The 26,442-nt window shown below is 45.7% G+C and overlaps 1 protein-coding gene across 8 annotated transcripts in view; it reads right to left on the bottom strand.

The window, feature by feature from the left end:
• The window catches only part of ZNF827 (zinc finger protein 827), a 168,186-nt gene that overhangs the window by 111,983 nt on the left and 29,761 nt on the right, over positions 1–26,442 (bottom strand). For all 8 annotated transcript variants that reach the window (XR_009453029.1, XM_059697914.1, XM_059697915.1 and 5 more), the window contains exons 2-4: positions 23,551–24,600; positions 14,091–14,263; positions 7,148–7,628 (exon numbers count right to left, since the gene is read on the bottom strand). Coding sequence is in view for 7 of the 8 variants with exons in the window: in XM_059697914.1 (XP_059553897.1) it covers positions 7,148–7,628; positions 14,091–14,263; positions 23,551–24,600 (1,704 nt within the window). In the remaining variant the exon portion in view is untranslated. The remainder of the gene's footprint in view (positions 1–7,147; positions 7,629–14,090; positions 14,264–23,550; positions 24,601–26,442) is intronic.

Below are 26,442 nucleotides of genomic sequence, written 5' to 3'. Positions count from 1 at the left end.
AAGAAGTGGGAGCTATTCTTGGAAGGATGACCAGCGTCTGCAAGGGCCAGGCGGTAGGGGGAGAATATCACAGGGATGGAGCCTGAGGTTGCTAGAACTGCTCTACAAAGATACAGAAAGAACCACTGTGGGTCAGAAGTGGATTAAAAATAGTTATTTTAGCTTTAATCACATTATTACTTATTTTTATAAAAATTCCCGCTTCCCATTGTGTCTAACAGGAGGAAGACACAGGGGACTCCACAGTTCAAATGACCAGACCCCTGAGCAACAAAGGTAAAGGCAGAGAAATGGAAATGAGAGGGCTTCTAGAGAAGTGGGGATAGGGTTACTCAGTAGACAGGAGCAGGTGGGGGCATAACCTGACGCAAGAAGCATTAGAAGAAGCGTCCTCCAGAATGCTTGGAGGGCCTGGAGGTGGGGGGCAGCTGAGGTGGAGAAGGCGTCAGTCAGGGAGGGAGCTGGAGTGGCAAGCTGTCTAGGTTTGAGGTGACAGCCAGGAAGGGTTGCACCTGTAGCGATGGATTGTAGATCTATTTTGAAGACACAAAAAAGTTTACTCAGATTAGCGACTGAATTAGCATGTAGAAATGATGCCATGGTTTGAAGCCAAGGAAAATAAACAGTGAAGCAGACGGAGGTCAAAAGACAGTTTGCTCAACTGAGAAAAAAAAAAAAAGGTAATAGCAAATAAAGTGGTCATTTGCCAAGGTCTTGCAATTAGGATCTTTGTTCTGTCCTGCGGAGCTGAAGTCTTTAAGCCTCAGCTTCCTCATCTACAAAATAGGTTTAACATCACTGACCCCACAGGACTGTTGTGAGAAACTACAAGAGGTTGTGGGCACAGTGCCTGGCTCACTGTAAACACAACTGATTAGTAATAATGCTTATAATAATAGTAGATTAGCAACAACAGCAGTAAGTAGAAGAAAGTGTACTTCTCAGGGAAGGAAAAAATGAACTGGATTCCGTTTTGCAGAAATGTAGACTTGGATAAGTTTTCCCAGGAGTCTATCAAGGTAAAAAAAAATATTCTGTGGGCAATTCTAGAAGGAGGAGTGCTCTGTCCAGCACGGTGAGGAAAGATCTGGATTCTAGTCTTGACCCATTTGTAGGATGTACACCAAGTCCTAGTTTCCTTGTATACATGCTTGTTACTAGACAATATATTTGGAAATACACTAGAAAGCTCTACAGAAATATAAACTGGCCTTATTGCTACTAATCTATTTGCATGAAATAATTAAACAATGCCTAAAAGTATTACTGCCACTTCCAATGACATCAAGCACACAACACACATGCTGGGGACCCCGGCTAACTCTACAACAAGGGACAGAGGGCAGAGCCAGGTTCCGGTGTCGCTGCTTCCTTAATGATTTGGGGTGTAGGCAGCCTGAGGGAGGGAACGCTGAAGCCAGGCCCCCTGAATTAGAACCCCAGCTCCACCACATGTGAGCTGTGTAAACCTGGGAAAGTCTCTTAACCTCTTAGTTTTCATCTGTAAAATGGGAGTACTATCTTGCTACAGGGTTGCTATGAAATTCAAATGTGTTATGGAATAAAGTAAACACTGTATAAATGACTCTTAAGGGGGAAAAAAGAAACAATAAGTAAATGTCACAAAGTCCCCATCTATGGTTGGGACCCATCCAAGCTCTCTTGTCATGCTAGCTGCTCCTTTCCGTGACCCAGATCAGCCGGGTGTCACGGAGTAGCAGGTCTCTGGAAAACAGAAGGGCATCACATTCTCCCTCTCACAGGACTCGCCACCAGGTTCAGCAATAAAATCCAGGGTTTCAGGCTGCCTGCATGGAGACGGCCCCTAAACGCAGCGTGTGACACCGGAAATTTTAGGCACATGGTCAGCGAGTGCCCAGCATGAGAAAAGCCAGGCAGGGTTAAAGAGAAGGGCCAAACTGAAGACGCCAAGGAAGGTTGTCCAAGACAAACCCACTGGGGAAGGTACTAGGTGTGGGTGTGGGAGAGCCACTGGCACCGAAGTCTTAGGGCGCGAATGGCCCAAGGATGGCATTCACTTGAAAGAAGGCTCCTTTGTTCAGATGTTTCACAGAAAGCCAATCAGAGCCACCAGGTTTCCTGGGCATCTCCCATGCCTCCTCCAGCAGCACAAACCAATGCATCGCAGCATAGGGGAGCGGCCATTCATAGACTAACCATACTGTCACTACAGGAGCATAAAACTGTACAAAATCACTGAAACCGGTTTGGCTCAGTGGATAGAGCGTCGGCCTGCGGACTGAAAGGTCCCAGGTTCGATTCCGGTCAAGGGCATGTACCTGGGTTGCAGGCATATCCCCAGTAGGAGATGTGCAGGAGGCAGCTGATCGATGTTTCTCTCTCATCGATGTTTCTAACTCTCTATCTCTCTCCCTTCCTCTCTGTAAAAAATCAATAAAATATATTTAAAACAAACAAACAAACAAAAAAAAAACTGTACAAAATCGATGGAAGCGGCAGAACAAAGGCCTATGGGACGCAAATACATTCACCAGTTCCCACTCATTTACACAAGAAAACCTTTGCTGCTTATGGCTGCGCTCCTGATCAATTAAAAATTCAGCTTGTGCCTATATGTAAGTCCTGGTTAAAATTACTTTGGCCTTAATTCTACGAAATTAATAGAATGTGGGAGCTTTTTTAAAAAAAAAAAATGATTTCTGCCCGCTTCCAAATTAAAAATAGTTGAAATGACTTGTATCTTTTATTTTCGAAAGCCAGAGACAAAACGCTATTCCCAGCCAACAACGGAGGTGCCAAGTTTCTGTCAGCTCCTCGGTTATAATTTGGAGAGCGAGAATTCAATTATGTATCTTGAAGAGTGTAGTTTTCAGAGAGAGACATGATGTAAGGCCAGAGCAGGCAACTGTTACTCAGGCTTCAAGTAACGACACTCCCAGGCCCTCGATGTTCCAGGAGTCTTGAGACTTTCTAGTTCTAACTAGAGAACATTAAGATGCTTCTTCTAATTCTGGCATGGGGCCCCACGAGGAGAAACACGGGATTTCATGACCATGACTCACCCAGGCCTCTCATGCACGTCAACCTTGACCTACGGTGCATGCCTCAGACCCAGAGCACACCACGCCCCTTTCAGGGTCTGGGATACAGAAGAGGGAAGAGAGCTGCATGGAAAAATACTGCGCCAGGTATCAGGTTTCTATTCCACATCAGTGGTCCTCAGTCGTGGTCACATGTTAGAAACATTTGAGGATTTTAAAGAGAATACCAATGATTAGCCCCTATTCTAGACCAATTAAATCATAATTTCTGGGAGTGGGGCTAGGCCCTGGCATTAAAAAACAACTACATAGCCCTAGCGGGTTTGGCTCAGTGGATAGAGCGTTGGCCTGCGGACTGAAGGGTCCGATTCCAGTCAAGGGCACCTGCCCGGGTTGCGGGCTCCATCTTCAGTAGGGGGTGTGCAGAAGGCAGCCGATCAATGATTCTCTCTCATCATTGATGTTTCTCTCTCTCTCTCCCTTCCTTTCTGAAATCAATAAAAATATATTTTAAAAAACAACAACAACAACAATATAAAAACTCCAGCGTTAGAACTGCTGCTGGAAGCTGGATCACGGGGAGAAGGCCCAAAGAGCAGGAACCTGCTCTGAGGTCAGGTGAGCACCTCTCCCCTGCTCCCCACCCCGACAGGCAGCGGCCTGCATGTGCCTTCAGGCTCCCAAGAAAGATCTATGCAAACACCCAGAGCTGCAGCATCCAAGACCTGCCTTCCAGGCCAAACCCTGTGCGAAGCTGACAAAATTATTTTTTCTCTTAGCCCAGAAAGCCAGGGGCAGGGGCTGCCCCGTTCTCTTCCCTGAATCAATTATGGTGCTGAGCCTGGACAGCTTTGGTCCCAGGGAGCAACATTAATCTTGCAGGACCGAGGAATGTTAAGTGTGGGCTCGGGCAGAAGAAGAGTTAGTTGATGATCCGGAGAAGGGATTTGATTTCACAATCACATACGCTGGGAAACGTCAAAATCAGGGCAGGGGTGGGAGGAGGATTTAGAGTCCGTTTAAAAGAGCATTCCACCCTTGTTCTTTAATCCCACTGGGTTCCCTTAAGTCATCTTTATGCTCAGTTTTAGTGGAAGGAGCAAGAAAGACTCCCCTTAATAACCAGGCAAGAAAGAATCAAGTGTTTTCCCTCTCTCTTGTGGGAACAAGTAGGTGTGTCCACGCTTGAATTTGTCACTGTGCTCCATTTCTGCAGACAGTGATGTGGCTGGCACCGGGACTCGCAAGCTCCATGCCCACAAACAGCTGCACCCTCCGGTCCCAGCAGGTGCACGCGCAGAGCCCAGCTAAAATTTGTCGCCAGAACAATGGAGCCCTTATGACGCCGAGGGACAAGGCCCGATGCTCACCACGGCTGCACTACATTTGATGACAGAAAGAGCTAGAAACTCAGCCTCAGTTCTCTGGGGTTGGGCCTTTTGGTCCCAGGATCAGAGCCACAGACACAGCCAGGCACAGCACCAGGGCGGCAGCAGCTATCAATGATAGGGCTCGACCCACCGAAGAGTTGGTGGAATTAAAACACACACGCACGCACGCACACACACAAAATCCCTCCGGAAAATGTATCCTCCTCCTTTTAACACATCTTCTCCTCCCGGGGGCTGCATTGCCACAGTCACCAAGTTTACATTCACATCCAAATATGCACACACAAAAAATTACCGATGCATCTCACTCCCTGGTGACTTTGTAACAGGTTGCTAGGTAACAGTGCACACAAGTCAGGTTTCAGGACCTTCAGTAAGCCACCATAAAAATCACTGCATGGGCCTTTTGCATAAACAGTGTGCATTTGTTATCTGTTTTCTCCTGCCGATTGATCGGTCGGCAAATACTTCGACTGCCAAACCGTAAACAAGTCCCCATCAATAGCTAGCTGAGAAAACAGATCACAACGTGAGGCTTTGGTGCACGTTTTTACCCCAGCCTACCAACTGGCTTCTCCGCTGGGGAAGCTCCTGTTTGCAATTCTGGTTCCCAGCAGCCCCAGGCCTTATGTTACGCTCCCTGAGACGGGGCTGCAGCTAGTGACAGCCGGGTGTGGGGCACCCAGGGCTGAGCCAAGCAGGAGTGGTCTATCTATTGTACACCAGGTATTTTACCCAATCCTCCTTTCATCCCTTCCTGCAGCTTTGAAAACGTCCCGGGGTGGTGGAGTAAAGGGAATAACCCCTTCCTGGGAGTTACTCACCCCCACTTAGTTTTCCTGTTAGTAAGGCAATGCTCCCCCGCCCCCCAACTAAGCTAGGCTACGTGAATATGCCATTTGCATTCCGTTTTTTGCACTAGAAGAACCCAGAAAAGGAGCCCCTGTGCTGCCCTGTCGGCGGGAGAGACCATCACGGGAGGACCAAAGATGCTCCAGAGGGGAAAGCTGAAGAATCAGAAGCAAAAGGGACACTGGAAGCTGCACTCCCTGTGCCCCTGCCCTCCCTCCCCCCGCCCCGTTTTCAAAAATGTTTCAATATAAAACCCAAAGTCCCTAAAAGCTCAGTTTCCCCTAGATGAGCTGGAAGAGAAGGGGGGAGTAGAGAGCCCCCTGTCCGTCTGTGCCGCAGTCAGATGCACTGTAATCCCTGGGACTGGATCGTGCCCAGCATAGGACTGACTGCCTCCCTCCCCTCACATGCACGCACGCACGGCAGGTCTGGGTGCCCCACGGAACACTCTCTGCTCTCTTTTCCTCCGCAGCTCATTTCTGTGACGCCTCATTTCCATCCCCTACCTTTTCTCATTTCTTCCAACTAGTGTCACGCGCTCCTGAGGGGCAGAGATCTGGGGTGACGGGGACAATCCAAAAGACCCTGACTGCGGTGTCCCCGAGCACGGGGTCTTCAGAGTGACGCTGAACCTCTAATGCACCTGGCAATGACATTTAGTGAAACGCGACTCACAGTCCATTTAAAGGAAGACGGTGACCAATTATTCTCCATTTAAAAGGCTATTGTCAATCTCCAAAGAGCTGAAATGGCATTTGGAAATCATCCTGGGGACTGCAAGACAGAACCAATGCTCAGCCGACCTTTCCCCACCCTCCACGTTGCCTTTAAAATTTAAAATCATACTTAAAAAAAAAAATGGAATGAGTAGCAGTGCAATCCCAGGACACGTTTTCTCATTCCAAAAGGGAGTCAGGAAAAATAGCCTTACTCAACGTTGCACCCTGTTCTACTACACAACTTAAAGAAACTGAAAACAAAGACAACAAAAAAGTAAAAGAAATATCACATATAATTTGATGGTCAAAGTAGTATTAATCAATAAGGATACTTTTTTTACAACTTCTCCATATTCTTTTCAAATGGCATTGGGGCAGTTGGAAAAAAATGCTTAAAAAATTATATTCCACTTATTTGAGGTACCCAGTGTGGTCAAATTGACAGAGACAGAAGGTGGAAGAGTCGTTATCAGGAGTTGGGGGCGTGAGGGATGGGGAATTCTTGTTTAATGGGAAGATGGAAGTGTCTGGAGATGGATGGTGATGATGGTTATATAACAATGTGAATGTACTTCATGCCAAAGAACTGTACTTAAAAAGGGTCAATTTCATGTTGGGTATGTTTTACCACAATAAAATGTTTCCCGCTGGAAAAACATTTTACGATAATCTTTATCATTTAATCAAATTTTTCAAAGTCTCTACGTCCTAATAGTCTCTGTACATACGTCCTTAAAAAATCGTTCAAATTAAAAACAAACAAAAAACTTGAATAATGCAAAATGAGACGTTCCACACAAGCACGGTAAAGAACCCAATGCAGAGACAGGTTACATAGAGGCCAAGGTCACACGAAGAACTGCCATCAACCGGGCTCACCATTGCCCCTTCCCCCACAACAAGAGCCCGTAAAGGAGTAAAACCAGAAGGACATCGGCAATCTCTGCTGCTTCCAGGCCCCAAACCACAGCAACGCCTACACCCAAAGGACTGGGAAAACAGGCAAGAACATGTATGAAGGTGCTGACCATTAGAATTTAAAGGGACCTCAAAGTCACCTAGTCCTACCAGTTGATTTGATAGATGAGAGCACTGGTAGAGAAGGAGAGAGAGAGAGAGAGGGAGAGAGAGAGAGGGAATGAATACAACCCTATTCAAGTACCTGACAGCTTCATGAGAAAATCAGACGCCATCTTAACAGAGATGTCCTGGCTGAACAATGCTGACGCACTGTTGGCCACATACTCGGAGGGGTCTTTCAGCTTTGTGTGGTTGGCCGGCCTGTCGGCAGCATTCAGGGGAAAGGAGGCTGGCAGGCCGTTATCTTCCTTGGGCTCCTCCTTCACCAGCAAAGGCGAGACGCCAGCCCCACCCTGGCTAGTCCTCTCTGGAGTGCTGGCCGGCATCATGGTCCCCACTAGCTCTGTCCCTCCTGCTTCCCTGTGCTGCCCCAGGCAGGCACTGTCACTGAGGTGGGGCGATCCCTTGACATCTGGGTCTGGGATCTCCTCCTTCACCTTGGCTTCTGTCCTCAGGAAGTGCTGGTGGCAGCGCATGTGGAGCTTCAGGCTGAAGTGGCGCGAGGAAGTGAAAGGGCACAGCTGGCACTGAAAGGTTTCTCCCCGGTCCTGGTGCTGATGAACCTGGCGGAGAAGCAAGAACAGTGAGCTGTCCACCGCGTGCTTACGGGAACTGCCTGGGGTGCACACTCATCATCAACTAGTCTCCACCCCGACAAAGGGCTGGCCCCGGAGAATAAATAACCAGAGGGGAGCATCTCATGACTGTGCTCCGGGTGATGAGGTCGCCCCGAAACATAAAGTGGATCCATGTAGGGGAAGAGTTTGCTAATAGAGCCAGGCTCACAACGGAGGTGCTGTCGGCCTGTGAAGGCCAGCTGGGGTAAAATCCTCTTAAGGGTCTAGTCATCTGATCTCACTCGATGTCTTCAGAGAAAATATTATAAACCCAGCAGGATGCACACTTTCCTAATTACTAGCTGGGGGTCAAAGAGGTCATCTGTCAGGTAATTCCTCTCTTCATAATAACGCTTTGCATGTTCCCAATGACTGTCGCCCAGAGAATTAGTGATGTTTTGCAAAAATAATTTCAATTTTTCAAAATGCTTTTCTAGGTAATTAAGAATGTGGAAAATAATGGCTCCAGGGTATTCCCATTTCATAGACAGTGAAATTGAGACCCGGGATTGAGTGGCTTGAATAAAATTACAAGCGAAGAAAGTCAAGTGGGGTGCGGGGAGAACCAGGGCCTGGTACCCACCAAGGATTCTCAGCGAGGCAAAGCCAGTGTTTCCCACCGTGGTGACCCTGTGCTCAGATCCTGAGGTTTGCAGTGAAAGAGTGCCCAGCCGGCGTGGCTCAGTGGTTGAGCGTAGACCTGTGAACCAGGAGGTCATGGTTTGATTCCTGGTCAAGGCACATGTCTAGGTTGTGGGCTTGATCCCCAGGAGGGGGTGTGCAGGTGGGAGCCAATCAATGATTCTCCCTCATCATTGATGTTTCTCTCTCCCTCTCCCTCTCCCTTCTTCTCTGAAATCAATCCTATCCTATATAATAAAACACTAATATGCAAATCAACTGACTAGCAGAATGACCAGTTGCTATGATGCGCACTGACCACCAGGGGGGCAGATGCTCAACACAGAAGCTGCCCCCTAGTGGTCGGTGTGCTCCCACAGGGGGAGCGCCACTCAGCCAGAAGCTGGGCTCATGGCTGGCAAGTGCAGTGGGTGGTAAGGAGAGAGGGGTCCCCCCAGACTGTGACAGGGCACAGGCCGGGCTGAGGGGGATCCCCCCCCCCGTGCATGAATTTCGTGCACTGGGCCTCTAGTAAAAATATATTTTAAAAAAAGAAAAAGAATGCAGACTTTGAAATCCAGTTTGTCTTGCTTGCACATATACACCTGTAAAAACTGAGAGGAGATTTTTTCCCTTTCTGTCACTCCCAAATTTAGAGCTTGAAAAAGCAAGGAAATCATTGCATTGGCCTGAGCCAGGCTCCGTCTGAGCTGGCCGGTGCTCACAAGCTTGTTAACTCCCCCTTTCATCTCTGCCAATGCCTCAGCGCTGACCTGCTGCACCCTGCTATTTCAGGACTGGCCCTCCCTGCGTCAAAACTGCCAATTGTGTAGATTTGGGCCAAATGATTTGGGGAGTTGTGTGCTCCGGACAAACAAGTCAGGGGTTGGAATTCAAAGCCAAAACCAAACTGACACCCCACCCGTCAGGGGTGACCTGAGTGGGATTTGAACCCAGGTCTCAAGAAGGTTGAAAGCCGGTCCGTTAATCCACTGCACCACCTGGCCCCTCGGCGCAGGCTGCCTTTCCGAGAAAGCGAGTTTTACTCCAGCTGCTCATGCATTCTGCAGGCAATCCAAAAGTATTATTCACCAGCCAAAACACACGTTTAAATAATGTTAAGTGACCAACAAAAGCAAAGAAATTAAACGTTAATGGTGAGATCCTGTCGCTACAGCACCCCACTGTGGCTTTTTGAAAAAAACAACAGAAGAGATTCCTGGTCCCCCAAAGCGTGACTTTCTCAACAGAAATCGGCACATTAACTTAAATTCAGTGGCAGCAAAGCCTTGCTCCCGGAAGCCTTTCCCTGCCAGGTCTGGGGTGGGGGCGCTGGGTTGGGACGCCACACTGTCACACCATCACTGAACATCATCAGCACCCCTCTCTGTTCTTTTTTAACAAAGGGATTTCACTCTGGAGCTGATGGGTTCATTTGTTTTCTCACTGAATCGTAAGATTTCCCTGCCACCTCTCCACTCAATTCACGCAGAAGCCGGCACCTGGGGTCAGGTCACTGCCCCAGGAGACCCTGGCAGGTGCTGCCCACAGCCTGCCCTGCAACCAGGTGGTAAAGGTCACCAGGCAGGAAGCTTGGGGTGGGGGGGGGACTCCCGAGAATTCCATTTCAGAAGTGTCCTTATGTCCACTGACCCGGGAGAGGACAGGAGCAAATCCAAGTACAGAAGCTCCAGCAGCTTCTGGAAGAAGGAAAAGCACCGAGAGTGAGCCCAGCTCTGGAGCCGAAGGGGAGCCCGGCTGGAACAGAGTCTGCGTGCAAGTGTGTGGCCAGGCAGACGGCTTTCCCACCAGGCCCTGGCCCTGCTGCATTTAGTTGTGGCGAAAATTTGGTGACCGTTTAAGGAACACCAGTGGATGTGGACCTGACTTTCGCACTTACAATTTTATTTGAGCTACACCTTCCCAAAGGGGCTGGGGACCACATTTGACCTTGGAGAGGTTTTAGTTCCAACCTCTCCAGACCAGAAAGCGCTTTCTGTTACCATTTTTATTCTCTTTAGCTTAACACGGACTTCAAAATCCCTCTTACTGCCCTGAACGGCTTGGCTCGGTGGATAGAGCGTTGGTCTGCGGACTGAAAGGTTCCAGGTTTGATTCCAGTCAAAGGGCATGTACGTTGGTTGCGGGCACATCCCCAGTAGGGAGTGCACAGGAGGCAGCTGATCGATGTTTCTAACTCTCTATCCCTCTCCCTTCCTCTCTGTAAAAAATCAATAAAATATATATTTTTTTAAAAAAATCCCTCTTACTCCGCTCAGGAGAGAACTCACTTGTCTGAAGCATGTCATTCTTTCCAGGCCACATGGCGCTGTCCTTACTGACTGGTCATTTTGCCAGAAAAGCACATCCCCACCTTAAGGGGTGGGACGTGAAGGTGCTGTTACATCATTAGGTCCATCTCCTCAGTTGGATGAATAGGAGGAGACCTTGGGAAACATCTACTCCACCGCCTTGGGGGGCCTGGCCAGCCGGCAAGGGGCTTACCCACGCGTCCCAGCTCCTTATTCGGCAGGCCCAAGACCAGCAGAACTCGGTGCCCTGACTCTCTTCCACTCTCTTGCCATTCCTTCACCCATGTTCTTTATCTTAGCAGTCCTCCTCACCTTTTCTGTCCAATTTCAGCTTATGTATTTCCTATTTAATCCCTGTATGCTCAGTCATCCAGGAAAGTTGTAAAAGACTTAATGGCAATCTAAGATAACCCCGAGGAAGCTGGAGGCATTTACATCTCCTTCCGCCACTGCTCATAAAAACACTTGTACGGTACACTACAGAGCAAAGGCAGGCTTAGAAAAACATACAGTGTCCAGCACCAGAACATGCTAACACTACATGTGTTGAACAAATTAAGTGGAAACCCATTTTTTTTTCTTAAATAAATCTGTATAATGAATATAGAAAGAGATACATTAGAATGACACTAAGGGTTATTTCTGTGTGTGATGAGATCATGGGTCAATATTATATGTTTTTCATTTATTGGTTTTTCTACATTCTCAACACTAAAGATATATCATAAAAAGAGAAAAGCAATGAAATTCCTTTTAGGGAAATGTTTTAGTCCATGTCGCTAATTTATTTCTAAACGTAAATGTTAATATATATTCCGATGGCTTTCGGGCAATAATTACTATCTTAGCTACATTTACCTATTGTTTATCCACCCTGGGATCTGTGTTAAGTGGCTCATGTCCACTATCTCATTTAACTATTATAACAACTCCATGAGACAGGCCGCATGGTTGTCATCTCCATGACCAGAAATTGAACCTTGCGAGGTTAAATGATTTGCCCAGAGTCGCACACCTACCAAAAGTCGTGGAACTGAGATTCTAACTAAGGTTCTTATGACCACACAGTTTGAGATCTTAATCTACAGGCTATGCTGCCCCCACTTCTTCAGCAGAAATTGTTTTAGAAAATCTATCCATCTTTGCGATCTCTGGTCAAGGCAGCTGAGACTATCTCCTCCTAAAACCATAGCCATCGTGTTTCCTTGTAGACTCTTATTTTCAAAATGTAGCCGAATTTAAGTATGTCCAATGAAAATAAAACCATGAATTGATTGAAGAATTAAAAAAAAGAGAGAGGCCCATGAGTGAGGTGTAGAGCAGAGAAAAGAAACAGTACACCGTTTGATAAAATTAAACTTGTATGAGTCCTTCTCACACTTCCCTTATCAAAAGCTCAGTCGGAGCTCAACAGGTTAGGACACAATGAGTGTGAATAAAGTGGTAATTTCGCACACAGCTTTATTGTACTGGTTATTGATTTGTTCTGAAAGCCTTCTAAGACCCCATGACCCGCAAAGCCCTCACCGCTCTCATCGGTAACACTGTCATGGCCGACTGTCTGTATCATCAAGGCACCCAACTCATCTCTCTGGAGTTTCGGGGTCAGTAGTTCCTGCTCTTGAAAACCCAGCTTTTTTTCCACGGGTTTATAAATAGGTTGTTTTAAGTGACCCTGAGCTGAAACCAAGCTTACAAGGTGTCAGGCGAGATGCAAGTTTTCTGCTCACTGAAGCTTTAAATTTGCCAGACTGACAAAGCGTAGGGCACAGTCACGAAAACAAATTTTAGTTTTAAAGACGTTTCTTTTGAAGTCTCATCCTGCTAACGAAATCCACTTTGCTGGTGTAAAATATGAGATTTTACTTTGGGAAGAGGTGATGGAGGATGAGGAGGGTTAAAGTAAAAACTAAGCAGGCTCACGAAAATTCAACCAACCAGAACGCCTGGTTAAATGGATTCTGAAGATGAAGGGCATGCTACTCCCAGGAGAAAAAAAGGCAAATGATAGAAAACAAATTACACCATGGATTTAATTTTTTAAAATCTTCTAAGCTATTGCCTAAAGTCAATAGAGGTTCCATCTGATCATACTTTTTCAGAGCTACACACTTAACAGTGATTACTAACAAGATTTAAAATAAAGCAAATTCTTAATTATGTACATACACTATACTTCTTATGGCAGGAAAGTTAAGAACTTTATAAACGTCAACAGCCAAACCATATTGAAAATATCAATAAAAATGACTTGTTATTATTAAGGTGTTAGATGATAGTTGTTGAAATTACATAACTATTAAAGAACATTTCTGTGTCAGATACTTTACTAATATTATCTCCTTAAATACGAATAACAGCTCTTCTTAACATTCTTGTTCCCATTTAACAGATGAGAAAATTAAGTCTAAGGGCTCATTTGTTCAAGGCCACTTAGCTAGTAAATTGCACAATAAGATTTAAATATGGGTCTATCAAATTCAAAAGCACATGCTCTTTTGATCTCATGAGTTTCTTCCTTGAATTTCAGACAAAACCCTCAGTATTAATGAAGTTTGCTAAGTTTTAGACGACTAAGTTTTCCCCCATCTCACTTGAGTGACACGTAGACTCTACTTAATGTCTATTACAGGTGCAAGCCAAACTGTTTTCAATAGGACACTGAAAACAAAACCTTTGCATGTTGGGTAAGTGTGTTCTTGGGAATTATGACACCTTAAACCCTGTCAGCCTCAAGGAGGACTCAGTCTTGTCAGGAATGGCCCTGAGCCCTCCACAGGGCTAGCGTTGAAGCCCAGGTGTCTGTTAGTGTCCTCCCACCTCCTATAACAGTGATGGCGAACCTATGACACGCATGTCAGAGGTGACACGCGAACTCATTTTTTTTGGTTGATTTTTCTTTGTTAGGCATTTAAATATATAAAATAAATATCAAAAATATAAATCTCTGTTGTACTATGGTTGCAAATATCAAAAAATTTCTATATGTGACACGGCACCAGAGTTAAGTTAGGGTTTTTCAAAATGCTGACACGCCGAGCTCAAAAGGTTCGCCATCACTGTCCTATAAGGTGTCTCTGGGTGTTCCTCTGGGTTTGTTAGCAGAAGAGGACAGTCTCGCCAGGAAGGGGAGCAGGTCCAAGCACCCTGTCCTTGGGCACAGGTCCAGTAGCCCTTCCTGTACTCTTTCTGCCCCTGTAAGCACCCCAGAAATGCATCACCATGCAAGGCCAGGTTAGGCTGCTGCTCCCCAAAGAGGGATGGCCCTCCACCACATATATTATTTGGATATTGAAGCTTCTCTCTGTTGCTGGTTGTAAACTGGAAATGAAGACCTTCACAAGAAGACTCTTTGCAAGGTGCTTCATTCCCATTGCATTCTACCTTGTAACCTTGAACACTGTCATCCACCAAAGGCCCCTCTCATGCTTGGTGGTGCCTGCCTCATCGGAAGGGCTGTCTGTGGCTGGCTTACCTTCATGTGGGATTTGAGATTGTCCTTGCGAGCACACCGGAATGGGCAGAGCGGGCACTGATGACTTTTTAAACCTGTGTGAATCACCATGTGCCGCTTCCAGTAGCTCTTCCTTTTTATAACCAAACCACATATTGGACACTGGAAAGGCTTTCCGCTTTCCTCTTCCGAGGCTTGGAAGAAAGAGAAAGAAAGGAAAATTAAGGCAAACGAAAAGGCACACTGCATCCAGCACTAATTCACATGCATTGCTATATAAAGAACACTAAAAATGATTCGATTTTTTTTTTTTTCCTGGCAATCTCAAGACTTTAACCAGGAGGTTTTATTGCTGCTTGTCTTTGGGTACAAGCCCACGTTCATCTCATGACTTCCATCAGGGTTCCATTGTTCAAAATCCAACTGCCCTGCCTTGTGAAAGTGTAACTTCCGAAGGCCATCCCACACTTAGGAAGGCATCTGCAAAGGGACGTCGCTAGGCCTGTCCTTGCTCAGCCCAGGGTAGCCTCAGTTCAGGGACTTTGTTTCCTGAAGGAAGCTGCCAGACTCAAGTCCATCCATGGATTCCTGAACTTGGAAAATGGCAAGAAATAAAGACAAATCAAACGGGACAGAGAAGAATGTATGTGGCACAGCGGAAACCTAATGGCCACCGTCAACCTCACACACCGACTCCGTGGAGACAGATGTTAGGATCCCTACTGTTGACTCATTTAGTTATGGCCTGCGCAGATGCTGCTGCCAATTTAGCCATCAGGGGGTCTTAAGGTTGGGGTTTTACCCTCTTATTTCTGCCCCTCTGGCTGCCACTAACAAGATGCACTGCTTTCCTCTGCACTGCCACGGGGCCCCACTGCCCACTTTGGGAAAAGCTACCAACCAGGCAGTCACACCTGCTTCGATTTTTCAGAAAAACAAACAAACCAACTGGTTCCTCCCAGGAAAGCTAAGCTCACTCTCTCCTCCAACATCTCCACAGGGAAGGGCTCTGCTGGGACACTGAGTTGCTACCTGTCTGGTCTATCAATTGATATTGGTCAGTGCCACACCAGCCTTGGCAATTGGGAAACATAGACCATCAAAACAGGTAGAGTTCAGGCCTCAAACTTTCCTTTCTTAATCATGAAGGATGAGAAATATTTGCAAAAGGTTACCTAAATTGTAATACGCTCATAAGATCTGTGAAGCTATATTTTAAAAATGAGATATGTCTATAGAAGCTAATATAGAAATATGCCCAAGATATTAAAGAGTTAGTGGATAAAGCAAAACATAAAACTATGTCTAGGGTGTTTCTATTTTTGTTTTCTAGAAAATGGGAATCAATTGCTGTTTAAACCATGAGGTGAAAGGTTGACAGGAAACTTTATAGAGGATGGATCAAGCTGACAACACATACAACCACTGATTACTCTTAACATCACTAAAAAGGAAACAGACATTGTGCGCCTTCTGATAAGCCATCTATGAAATATTCTTACAAAAATTTAATCAGGCCTCTATCTAACTAGCAGTTCACTGGAAATACAGGTGATTAAAACAACCACATGTTAAACACACAAAGGGGACGGACTCAGCCAAACTCACAGTGTGGGAAAGCCTGCAGGACAAATGACCCAGTCTCTTCAACAAGGAAGTGACATTTTAAAAGAGCAGGGGCTATGGATGAAAAGACACTTAACACTTATAAAAAATGCAAGGTGTGAAGCTTATTTGGATCCTGGTTATAGAATGATAAAACAACACTTTTGAGATAAATTGAGGCAATACTGATTATAGCCTGGGTGTTCCATAATATCATGTAGCCATTATTGATCTTGTTAGATGTGATTATAGTCACTATGGCTATTTTTTAAAGTCCTTATCTGTTGGAAATATTTACAAGCAAATGGATATGATGTCTATGATTTGCTTTAAAATACTTGAGCAAAAAAAGAGGGTGAGTAGGAAGAATGGGTTGGATAAATGAAACAAACAAAAAAAGGACATCCTTTCATTTGTAAGAAAATTGTCCGGAAGCATACCCAAGACACCATTAAACAGTTAAACTTTGAAAGACTGTGGATTAAGAGACAGGGGGTCAGGGAGGGAAGCTTTCACTTTCATTGTATATTCCTCTATACTATTTGAATTTGTTTAATGCACATGTTATTTTTATCATTTTAAAGGGAAATATTCCCAAGTGTGAGCTTTAAAATAATTTTATATTTTTCACTTAGTCCCCACCTGCAAAGACCCACTTAAAATAGATGGAACCAGAAGGGTTCTGGAATAAAGCTGGGTCATTCCAAAAGGCTGTTTCACTAATACACTAATCATAGGCCATCTTGCTTAGCTTAACCACGTAACTTGAAAAAGACTCCTCTATCTAAAAATACACCCTTCACGCCTGGAAATTCTACTTGTGACATGTTCCATCACGAGTATTTCCTCTTCTGACTGTGGGACGGGCAGGAATGAGGGTTTCCTTCCACTCCAGGAAAAGCACGCTTCTTGAGGCCCATAAACACGCCTTTTTATTAACCCACCAGGGCTCTCCTGCTGTCTGTTTCTGTTGACTGCTTCTGCTGACCCGAAGTCCTACCCTTACTTAATTGGGCCTCTCATTTTCTGTCCTTCACTGTCATTTCCTTCACTCTGGTATCTTGATGGCAAAAACCACGTGTTGAACAACAGATTGGAGAGGAAGGACTGAATCAGGCCTTCGGGTGAGATTATTGTCATAAACAGGGGGAGAAGGAACCAATAATGATGTGTATTTGGGTTAGAAGAGAACATCAAAGTAGTCAGAAAGAGGCACACAAACAGGCTGCCACCGATCCCATCTTCAGTAAGTACTTCCCACTGCATAAACCCTGAACTGCCTAACTTTACAGAATTGTCTGGGGACTCTGAGAGAGGAGAGAAAAACTGAGATGTCCTCCACCGGCCTGAGATTTCATGGCACATCATAGGAAGGCAATACAAAGGCATGAAGTGACAAAAGGAACATAGCTGCTTACCCCGGACACCTTGCCTTGCCTGACGTGACCACCCCCAACCCCCATCCTCATCACCTACTCTATTTTTCAAATGCAGCTCAGAGTACACGACATAAATCCTGCATATTAATATTTCGTGTAAATCTATTTTATTTTGGAGCTATGCTTCCTAAGTTTTAATGAATACCAAAACACATATGAATCATGTACAAATTAGGGTATCCTTGGACTGATGAGAAAAAAAAATTAGAACAGTCTTAATGAAAAGAAACTAACCCCAAGTCACGTGGTCAAACAGCTAGGCTACTACAACTGTTTGAAATGTTTAGCTGGTCACGGCAAGAAAGGAAGAAAACAATCCAAATGGTAAAAGTAACTAGAAAACAATGACCCATCTTCAAAGTTGGCCAATAATCTCCCCTGATAAGATCCGCATTTTTATTTATTCAAGAAAAAGGATTTCATGGTTCCGTAGGCTGTCCTGCATGTGCATATGATGGGAACTTCTTGGAGAAGGGAGGAAGTAAGCATGTATTCTACTTCGTGTGCCAAACTGTTTTCAAGGAGCTGACAGCTGTTTCATCCAAATGTACAGCCTAAGGAAATGTGACCACTTCCTCAGAATAAGCCACACATTCCTGAGGCAATCGGATTGAAATGTTCAGGAATTTACCTCGTTTACAACTGTCTGATAAACAATTCCGCCCCCCCCCCCGCCCCAATATATCACTAGCTAATTATTATCACAGCAAACAAAACTAAATCCCATCAGATGCTAATCGGCCCCGTGGAATGGATAGCTCTAATTTGTTATTTTGAAGAAAACATGCTCTCTTTATAGGCAATAATATTATTGGAATAAAGGAGATAATAAATGTGTGTGAAATGCCCGTCACGCAGTAAATGGAAGCTATTGGGAGCAGCTGTAACAGTAATAGTAGTGACAATAAACTCTGGTCATGCCCTCCAAAGCAGAAAACTCACCATTAGAGCAGATGTAAATTTAAACAACTGGCATCACATAATAAATACATAGCTCAGGGCCTGGCCCGACATGGTAGTTTATCACTGGAGCCCAGAGGAAATAAAAGAGCAAGGGTCCATTGTGCGGCTCAGGTAGGGTCTGGCTCAGCCCGGACAGAATTCTGAGGGCCTAATTCAGCTTGGCAGGAAACCAGAGAGACGGAGAAGACAGGAGGAGAGAAGAAGAGGCTGGAGCTGGAAGCTAGCTGGGGCAAGGCTGGAAGTCCTCATCTTTGTGTCTCCAGCACCCAAAACAGTGCTGGGACAACATACAATTCAGAAACTGTGTGTCAGGCTGTAATAAAATTAAGTGGAAAGGGCTGGTCAAGAATACGGAAAAGAGAAATGAGCACTGGACATGAAAGTAAAAGATACGGGAAGCTGCCAGTAAGTCCCAATGCAAGTGGGTTAGCCCAAGAGTGCATGCCTTTCACCCAGGAGCCAATACACCTCCTGAATGGATGGTGTATAAAGAGGGGGCTGGATCTTTGTGTACTTACACCTCAGCCTATTTCCAAAATGACCCGGAGCAGCTTATATTAAAAATGCACAGTGTGATGACGTCCTATATAATAAACAGCCTATGGTCGTCACGCTGTCACGCCGTAATGACCAAACACCAGGAGGCTGCGTGTGAGGGTGGGCGGGGCTGCGTGTGCGGCAAGGCGCATGAGGGGGGTGGGGACTTGATGTTGCGTCCCCGCGGGTGCCAGCAGGGACTGGGCCAGGAGGTGCATCGGGGGAGTCCTGTGGTGCGGGCCACAGGCGGGATTCAAAGGAGTCCCACGCGGCCCGGCCCCATGGGACAGGACTCCGGGACTTGGGTGAGTCTCACATGGTGCTGGCAGGGCCTTGATGCTGTGAGAGAAAGGGCAAATAGTGATATTAAAATATTTCTTTTAATTAATTCCCTTTCAATGTGCATGAATTTGTGCACTGGGCCACTAGTTATTTATAAAGTACAATAATATATGTTTAAACTATCTGCAATGGACCAGATCTGCCCAAGACAGAGATGATCTGGTAGGGGGTTTGATCGTGAATTTTAAGAAGGAATATATTTTAATTAAAATTTTTGTTTAATAGTTTTTGTTTTATTTTTTTAGTTGATGGAATTAAAACTAAACAGAAAGTAAAACAAAGGAATTTTTCAGCAGGAAGGAGTCCTGACGATAATTCCCAACCAGCTTGGTTTAGAGATGGAGAAACTGAAGTGACTATAGTGGGGGGTGGGAAGGGAGAGAACTAGAGCCAATCTTTTTACTTCCATTTGGTGCTCTACCCTGTTGTCTATTTGTCTATCTATAAATGCACAAAGCAACACCACCAAAACTTCACTGGGCTAAAAAGAAAAAAAAGTCATAGTAACTGACTTGCTTTAATTTAAAGAAGGTATTTTTTAAAAAAATAAATGTAATTATTTTGTAGGTTTTGAAATTAAACTTTATCTTGTTAGATCCTCTGTAACAATTGGCAGAAAATCAAGGTACTTTGCAAGTGGGTAGTTTTTGCATACAAATCTTACCACCCTCATAAAAGGAGGACAAGACGCCAGGTGATCCCAGGTGTGCATAATGCAGGCATCGTCACCATCTCCACTCTGGGCCTCCAACCCACCTGTGTATGAGGACCTGTGTATGAGGACCCATCCCCCTTCCTAATAGCAATATACACATGGATTTAATATATTTTAATAGAATTTCATGGGCATGTCTCTCAAATGCTATTTTAGGGAAGCGAAAACTATGTTAGCAATGGATACCACTGTGTTTATCTGCTGCTATTGACATTGATATTATCAATGCATATTTTAATAACTGGTAAGTATTTCGATAAAACTCAGAAGTCAGATATCTAGAGGCAGTCTCCACTTGAGTCACTGGGGAAATATAATTGAGATCATCGACAAATAGATCTGAATCTTGATAAAAAGTGAATTTTTTAAGCAAGTTCCTGCATGCAAGCATTCCCAGATTATAGCCAGAAAACCATGGACCTGAGAGGAGTATCAGAAGAGGTTCCCTCACTCTTAGGGGTCTCCCTGCTTTTGCAACAATGTTAATAACATCATGTAAATATGACAGAAAACAGCAGCCAAACACCCCCTGTCTACTGACCCAAGAAATAGTCTGAGCCTTCAGATGTATGAGACCAGCTTGCTTCTAAGCATGTTTAGATTTTAGGCAGAAAATTAAGATGTTTTGGAGACCCTGTCTCTAAAAGTCTCCTTGCTATTTAACTAGGAGCCTGGCATCCTGAGAACCTTGTTGGTCTTCCACAAAAACTTTGTCCTTAAAATAAAAACCATTTTTTTTTCCTGAGCTGCAACAGAACAGCAGCTTCAAAGAGAATGGAGTCAATGTGTGACATTTATCTCCAGAGCAAACGGACATAATCTTCCTTCTATCGTGTCCCCTTTCAGAGGGGCGGTGTAGCATGTGCCGGGGCACAAGGGCACATGAAAGAAACCTCCTCCTCAAGTGTCACGTCTGTCTTGCAGGTGGAACGGCCGAGGAGGAGTGGATTCTTTAAGGAATTAAATACACCATGACCTGGCAACCACCGAATCCCATTCAAAGAAGAGGAATAAGGCCAGACCTAAGAGACACTTATTTTTTTTCATGGTTTGGACTTCCCTTGACCTGAAGAAGGGCAAAGAAATGCCTGAGTCTAAATTACCCAATACACTGGCTTTTCTAGCACATACCTCTTTGTAACTCTAGAATTAACTTGATATGCCCCTTTTGCAACATTTTGAGAAATCACTTGAAAATGGGAGCCCTGCTTGAAGTCAGGATGGTGTATAGTTTATTTTTGTGGGCTTGTTTTGTTTATTTAAGTTATTAAGCAACAGAATCAGAATTTTCTTCTTGCTGTGAGAAATCAATCCCACCTATCTCTTTTGCATTAAGCTAAGGTTTCTTTCTAAGGTAAAGGGGGGAAAAATAGAATATGAAATGTTTAGAAACATCTCACCACATCCCCACAAATGCTTTTTAGGTAAAGCCAAGTGGACATCTGAATCCAGCCCCCAGGTTGCCCTGAAACCAGCAGGATAGTGTCTAAAGGGGAGAGGAGGGGGCAGGTAGCAAAGACACACTTCCCCTTCCACTCCTCCGATTAAAACTACAGCAATCCAAGTAACACTAACCGAATCACCTCTCCACGATAGAGAGATAAGCAACAAAGTTAGATGTTTTAGCAATGCCTTCTCAGCCCATAATCCGGTTAGGATGCTGGGAAGGGATGGCGTTCGCTTCCAGTGAAACATGCACAGAGATTTAGGAAGTGTCCGTATGGATGCACTGGGCATTTTTCGAATGACCATCTCCAGAGCCCTAGTGGTTTCCTCTGGAGTGATCTTTCCTCTCGCGTGAGTTTGACAAAACGAATGATTTTTTAATACAATGACTCCTTCAGTGGAGCTGCTTCGCCACGCCTTGGGTTGTGAACAGAAGCATGAAAACCCGGGCCCAGGCAACAATCAGCAGCCGAGGCCCAGTCCGAGCAGTTCCTTCTCTCCCCCTTCTGTGTGAACATTTGAAACATTCATTGATTAAAATATTAAGTGTTTCAGCAGTAGAATAAATTCAGTAAGAAGAAAAGAAAAAAAAGATTTCTTATAGATCTCCATATTTAATCCTGCTGAGAGAAGCTCATTCAGATGCTGGCATGAACTCAGTGCATTTAAACCCACGGGGAGCTCATGGCCTCTTCCTTATCTTTACATGCACCCAGTCGCTGGAATGAAAAAAAAAACATACCTCACAACTATTGCTGATTATCCCCAAGACACTATAAAGTGACAAAGCCACTAGTTTTTCATGAGGCACAGGTTTGTGTTACCTTTTTCCAATGCTTCAGTAAAATAAAGTTTATTATTCATTTTATATAAGCTTTTCCAAGTAACTAACGTCCAGGAGAATTTACAGTGTGAGCACCATTAATATATGTATTTGATCACCAGATGCAGAGAATACTTATAAAATTACATATTACGTAGAGCCATGCCTCTCTTTCTGCTTCTACCCTGAATAAAATTTTCCATAAACCAGAAGTGATTTATTCCATGGCAAGATTGCCCAGCTCCCTCTGCTCTTCTCCTTGTTTCCAAATAGTAGCCATTTCTCTCTTTATTTCACCAGATGGCAGGTGAGAAGTGAGGAGAAATGATGCTCAGAACCGATAAACACTTCAGGATTTTATTGACACTTTGGAAACTCGCGTGAGCCATTTGGATGGCTTAGAGTCATAAAAGTTCCAGAGACCCATTTTCCTCGCTGTAGTCTGCTGTTTACACAAGTTTTAAAGTAATTATAATTAGTGCGTATAGCTCACTCAGCAATTTAAAGGGAAATCTGTCATAAATGCGTCAGACTGATGTTAGCGGCGATCGTTCAGTCAATTATTTGCCATTCTCAACACTCTTCATCAATGCGGCTGCAAATAATCAAAGCCAGCTAGACACACAACGGCAGTGTTTACACTGCCGAGGACACACACAGCCCGCCTGCTTCCTGTTCTTGTCGGGCAGGATATCCTCGGGAGACACCGGAAACTCCATACGTCCATCTCCAGGACCATATACTTACCATGCGCACAACTGAACAACAAACCAGTCCCAGAAACGACGTTTCCACTGTGAGAACGCAAGTGACTAAGTGTCTCCCTCAGATGAATAACTCCCTCTACATGATAGCAACTTCTCCTTTGGAAAAGCTGTCCCCACGAGAAACGCTCATGATTCAGATTTTCCACATTCACATTCCTTCAGAATCTGATTGGGTTGAAATAACATACAGCGCTTGCAGGAAATGCTTTGATTATGTCTGAGTGACAATATGCTTCAGAGTTTGTGTAGGACAAGAAATTATACCAGGGCAGGACCGGTGAAAAGCGCTTAAATCCCACAAAAAGGGTAATAAGAATGCTAACATGAAAGTATACAGTGTGATAAATTAGGGCAGAGGAGTTACTGATTGTACAAAAGCCCATTTGTGGTGGAGGCAGCGGGAAGGGTGGGCTCTCCCTCGTCCAAGGTTTCAAAAGCAGCCCCCCCTCCCATGTTCAGCGATGCCACGCAATTCATGACAAAGATGCTTTGATCTCCCCCATTAAATATATCTTGTATGGACCCAGCCTGAACTGGGTAATGAAAAAAAACCCACTTCTATGAAAGGGGGGAGAGTACTGTATCTCTCTAAGATTATTCATTACCTTTCAAAAACGGAGCCATTTGTGAAGTCTTTGTGTCACACATGCAGGAAAACCACTACCCTGCTTAGTTCAAGTACTTTGTTGTGAGCCTGCTTTTTTATTCCCACCACAGATCAGATGCGAAACCCAACCGAACAGGGCAAAAATAAAATAAAATAAAAATGTTTTTAAATGAAATAAGACTTAGCAATTTATAATCAAAAAGACGAACACAGTGATTGAAGTAAAAGATTCCATACCTGAGTTGGAGGGTTTAGAAACTCTTCCCTTGGGAACTGGGAGTAACAATAATTCCAAGGATTGTGGCGGTGGCGGTGGTGGTGGCGGTGGCGGCTGCGGAGGCGGGGTCACCTTTTCTTGCATCTTCTCTGAAGGCGGTGGCGGTAGGGGGTCCTCGGGCACCAGGGACGACTTCTCGGCCAGAAGACTCCCCGCAGCCCTGGCTGCGACCTCCTTGAGCAGGGCGGCCGAGGAGGTCATGGAAGCCAGGGAGAGGAAGGAGCTGGCCGGAGGGGGGTGCTCCTGGCCAGGAGTCAAGCTTCTCTCGCTGACTTTCTTGGACAAGGCTGCCAGGGTGGAACTGGCAGACTGGGAGCTGAAAGGGGAGGAAAAGGACTCAAATCGCATGGTCTCCTCAGTCCTGGCGAGAGACTTGTCCTGCAGGACGGCGTTGGCTGCAGCTTTCAGTTTGAGGATGGCCGAGTCGGGGGACAAGCCGCAGGTGGTGGTTGAGTTTGGCAACCACTTACCTTGATTCCATATAAAACGGTTACTTGGAGTGTATTGGTCATTCTGTTCCTGCTTCTCGGCCAACTTCCTGGCAAGGACACTGAGCTGCTGGGCGTGGTGGGACGGTGGGGAAAAGGAGAGGTTGGGGGCCACGTTCACCGGGGACTCCACCCTGCCATTGGCCGTGGCTGTGGCGTCGAGTTTGAGGGACCCGGCCTCCAGCAGCCGCCTCAAGTTGCTGCTCAAAGGTTTCGTGGAGCCTGGGGAGTCGTCTTCACACAAAGAGGACAGGCCGGGGGAGAGGTGGTCCTGGCCTTGCAGTGAGTCTCGCAGGACGTCCCCGTCGAGCGCCACCAGCTCCAACGTGTGGCTGCTGGGAGTGGCGCTTCCCAAGGAGGTGTCGGGGGACGTGGACTGCTCCTGGATCCGGTCCTCCAGGGACAACTTATAGTTCTCCTGGACTTCGCCATAGGATGCTTCGGACGGAGTCTCGGAGGAGTTTCCATACCAGGGCTCTCCTTCACTGAGTTCGCCCTCCGCCTCGTCCTGCCTACTAACATCTGGGGGAATTAAGAAGATCGGGTTTACTCCCCAAGTGAGCAACAGGCAGGTCTGAAGACATTCAAACAGCCCCGCCGACACACTTCCTCTTCCCTTCCACCCAGAACCACATGAAAGACGGCAGCGACCTGAACTAGAACGGCAGGTGCTGAGTCAGACCGTCTTGGCATAAGAAAGAAGGGAAAATGCTAAACAGGCAGAGGTAAAAACACACCCACTTACGACACGCGTTAACCCCCCTAAAAATTATGCCAGATCCGTGGAGAGGGGAAAGGAGGAAAGAGGGAAATGGATCTGGTGCAGAAGTAACTGCTATTTTCAATGACACGGGGGGGGGGGGGGGGAAGGGAAGGAGCGTGTCCCCTTGTGAGGAAACCAGCATGATATCTTTAGTCTCGAGCAGAGTTGGAGAGGCAGCTGGCAGAGTGGGGAAACGTTGGCTGCGAGACAGACAGTGCGAAGCCGCTTCCCCACTTCCTAACTCCGCCACCTCAGGCCAGGCACTTAGCTGGGTTGATATAAGATGCAATTCATTTTTTTTTAAGTTTATTAAACATGTATGTATTTCAACAACTTCACCCAGTTCTTACGAAGCTTGAATCAAAATAAACATGTGACCATGTTTTGAAAGCAGTTGAGTGCTATATGAAAATCAAATCTCTCTGGCAAACACTATTCACATTACTGATTCCTTATAACGACCATCTCTGCCACATTACCCAGGCTACTTGGTTGAGAGTCCTTGATTCCACTCACCGACATGTTGCCACCTTATTCCAGGCAGAGATTAGTGATCTGGCCCCTCACTCCACTAAGAGTCCCCTTTAATTATTTTCCATCCGTTAATTTACCCACCCACTGCCCCCACTCTCAGTGTCCCCACCCGCCCCTGCCCCAAGCACCAGTCAGTTGGGACTCTTTGACATTTTAAGAGCACTCAGGTGGTCTGTCACTTTTCTACTTTTGCTCAAAATATTCCTTCTATCTGGAATGTCTTTCCCCCAGAAAACCTGATGTCCAATTCAGCTCATCCTTCAATACTCAGCTCAAAGGCTTCTTCCTCATGGTTCTCCCCAGAACTCTCAGTCAGAATCAATCTCTCCTTCTCATTCATTCACTCACGTATTCAACAAATAGTTATGGACTACCTGCTGTATGCCAGGCATTGTTCTCGATTGTTCTAGATTGAACAACATTAAACAAAACAAAGATCCTGCCTTCCTGGATCTTACATTTCAGTGGAAGAAGACAGCTGTTAAACAAAATTAATAATTCAGAGAGTAAGCCAGAGGGTGACAAGTGCTTTGAAAAAGATACAGAGCAGGCCAAGGAGGGTGGTGGGTCATGGACAAGAGGTGCGTTGCAATTTTAAATAGGGGGTCAGGGTGAGGCTTCACTGAGGTGGCGCCCTCGGAGCAAAGACTGGGAAGAAGTGAGGAGTGGTTCATGCAGATCTCCGGGAGGGTCCCAGGCAGAGGGCCCCTGTGGGAAGGCCCTCCTGTGGGAAGATGCTTGGCATGTCCATGGAACAGCAAGCACGACCGTGTGGGCAGGGTGGGGAGAGTGAGATCCGGAGCCGTGGGGGAAGAAGTCAGAGAAAGAGGAAGAGAGAATTGTGCAGGAGACTGTGCGGACCAGTGGAACTCTGTCGACTACTGAAAAGGTCGTGGGCATCTGGTGAAATTAGGAACCCCTGGAGGGGTTGGGCAGGGAGTCAAATGATGGGACTTACATTTTCAAAGGATTGTTTTGGCTGCCATGTGGACATTCAGGCACGAGGGTGGGGGCAGGGAGACCAGCGCAAGGTGGTACAGGAGGTGAGAAGCAGCTGATTCTGTGCA

Source organism: Myotis daubentonii, chromosome 5 (genome assembly GCF_963259705.1).
Source record: "Myotis daubentonii chromosome 5, mMyoDau2.1, whole genome shotgun sequence".
NCBI lineage: Eukaryota > Metazoa > Chordata > Mammalia > Chiroptera > Vespertilionidae > Myotis > Myotis daubentonii.
The sequence above is the reverse complement of the archived record's forward strand: the minus strand, read 5'-3'. Positions and strand labels throughout refer to the sequence as shown.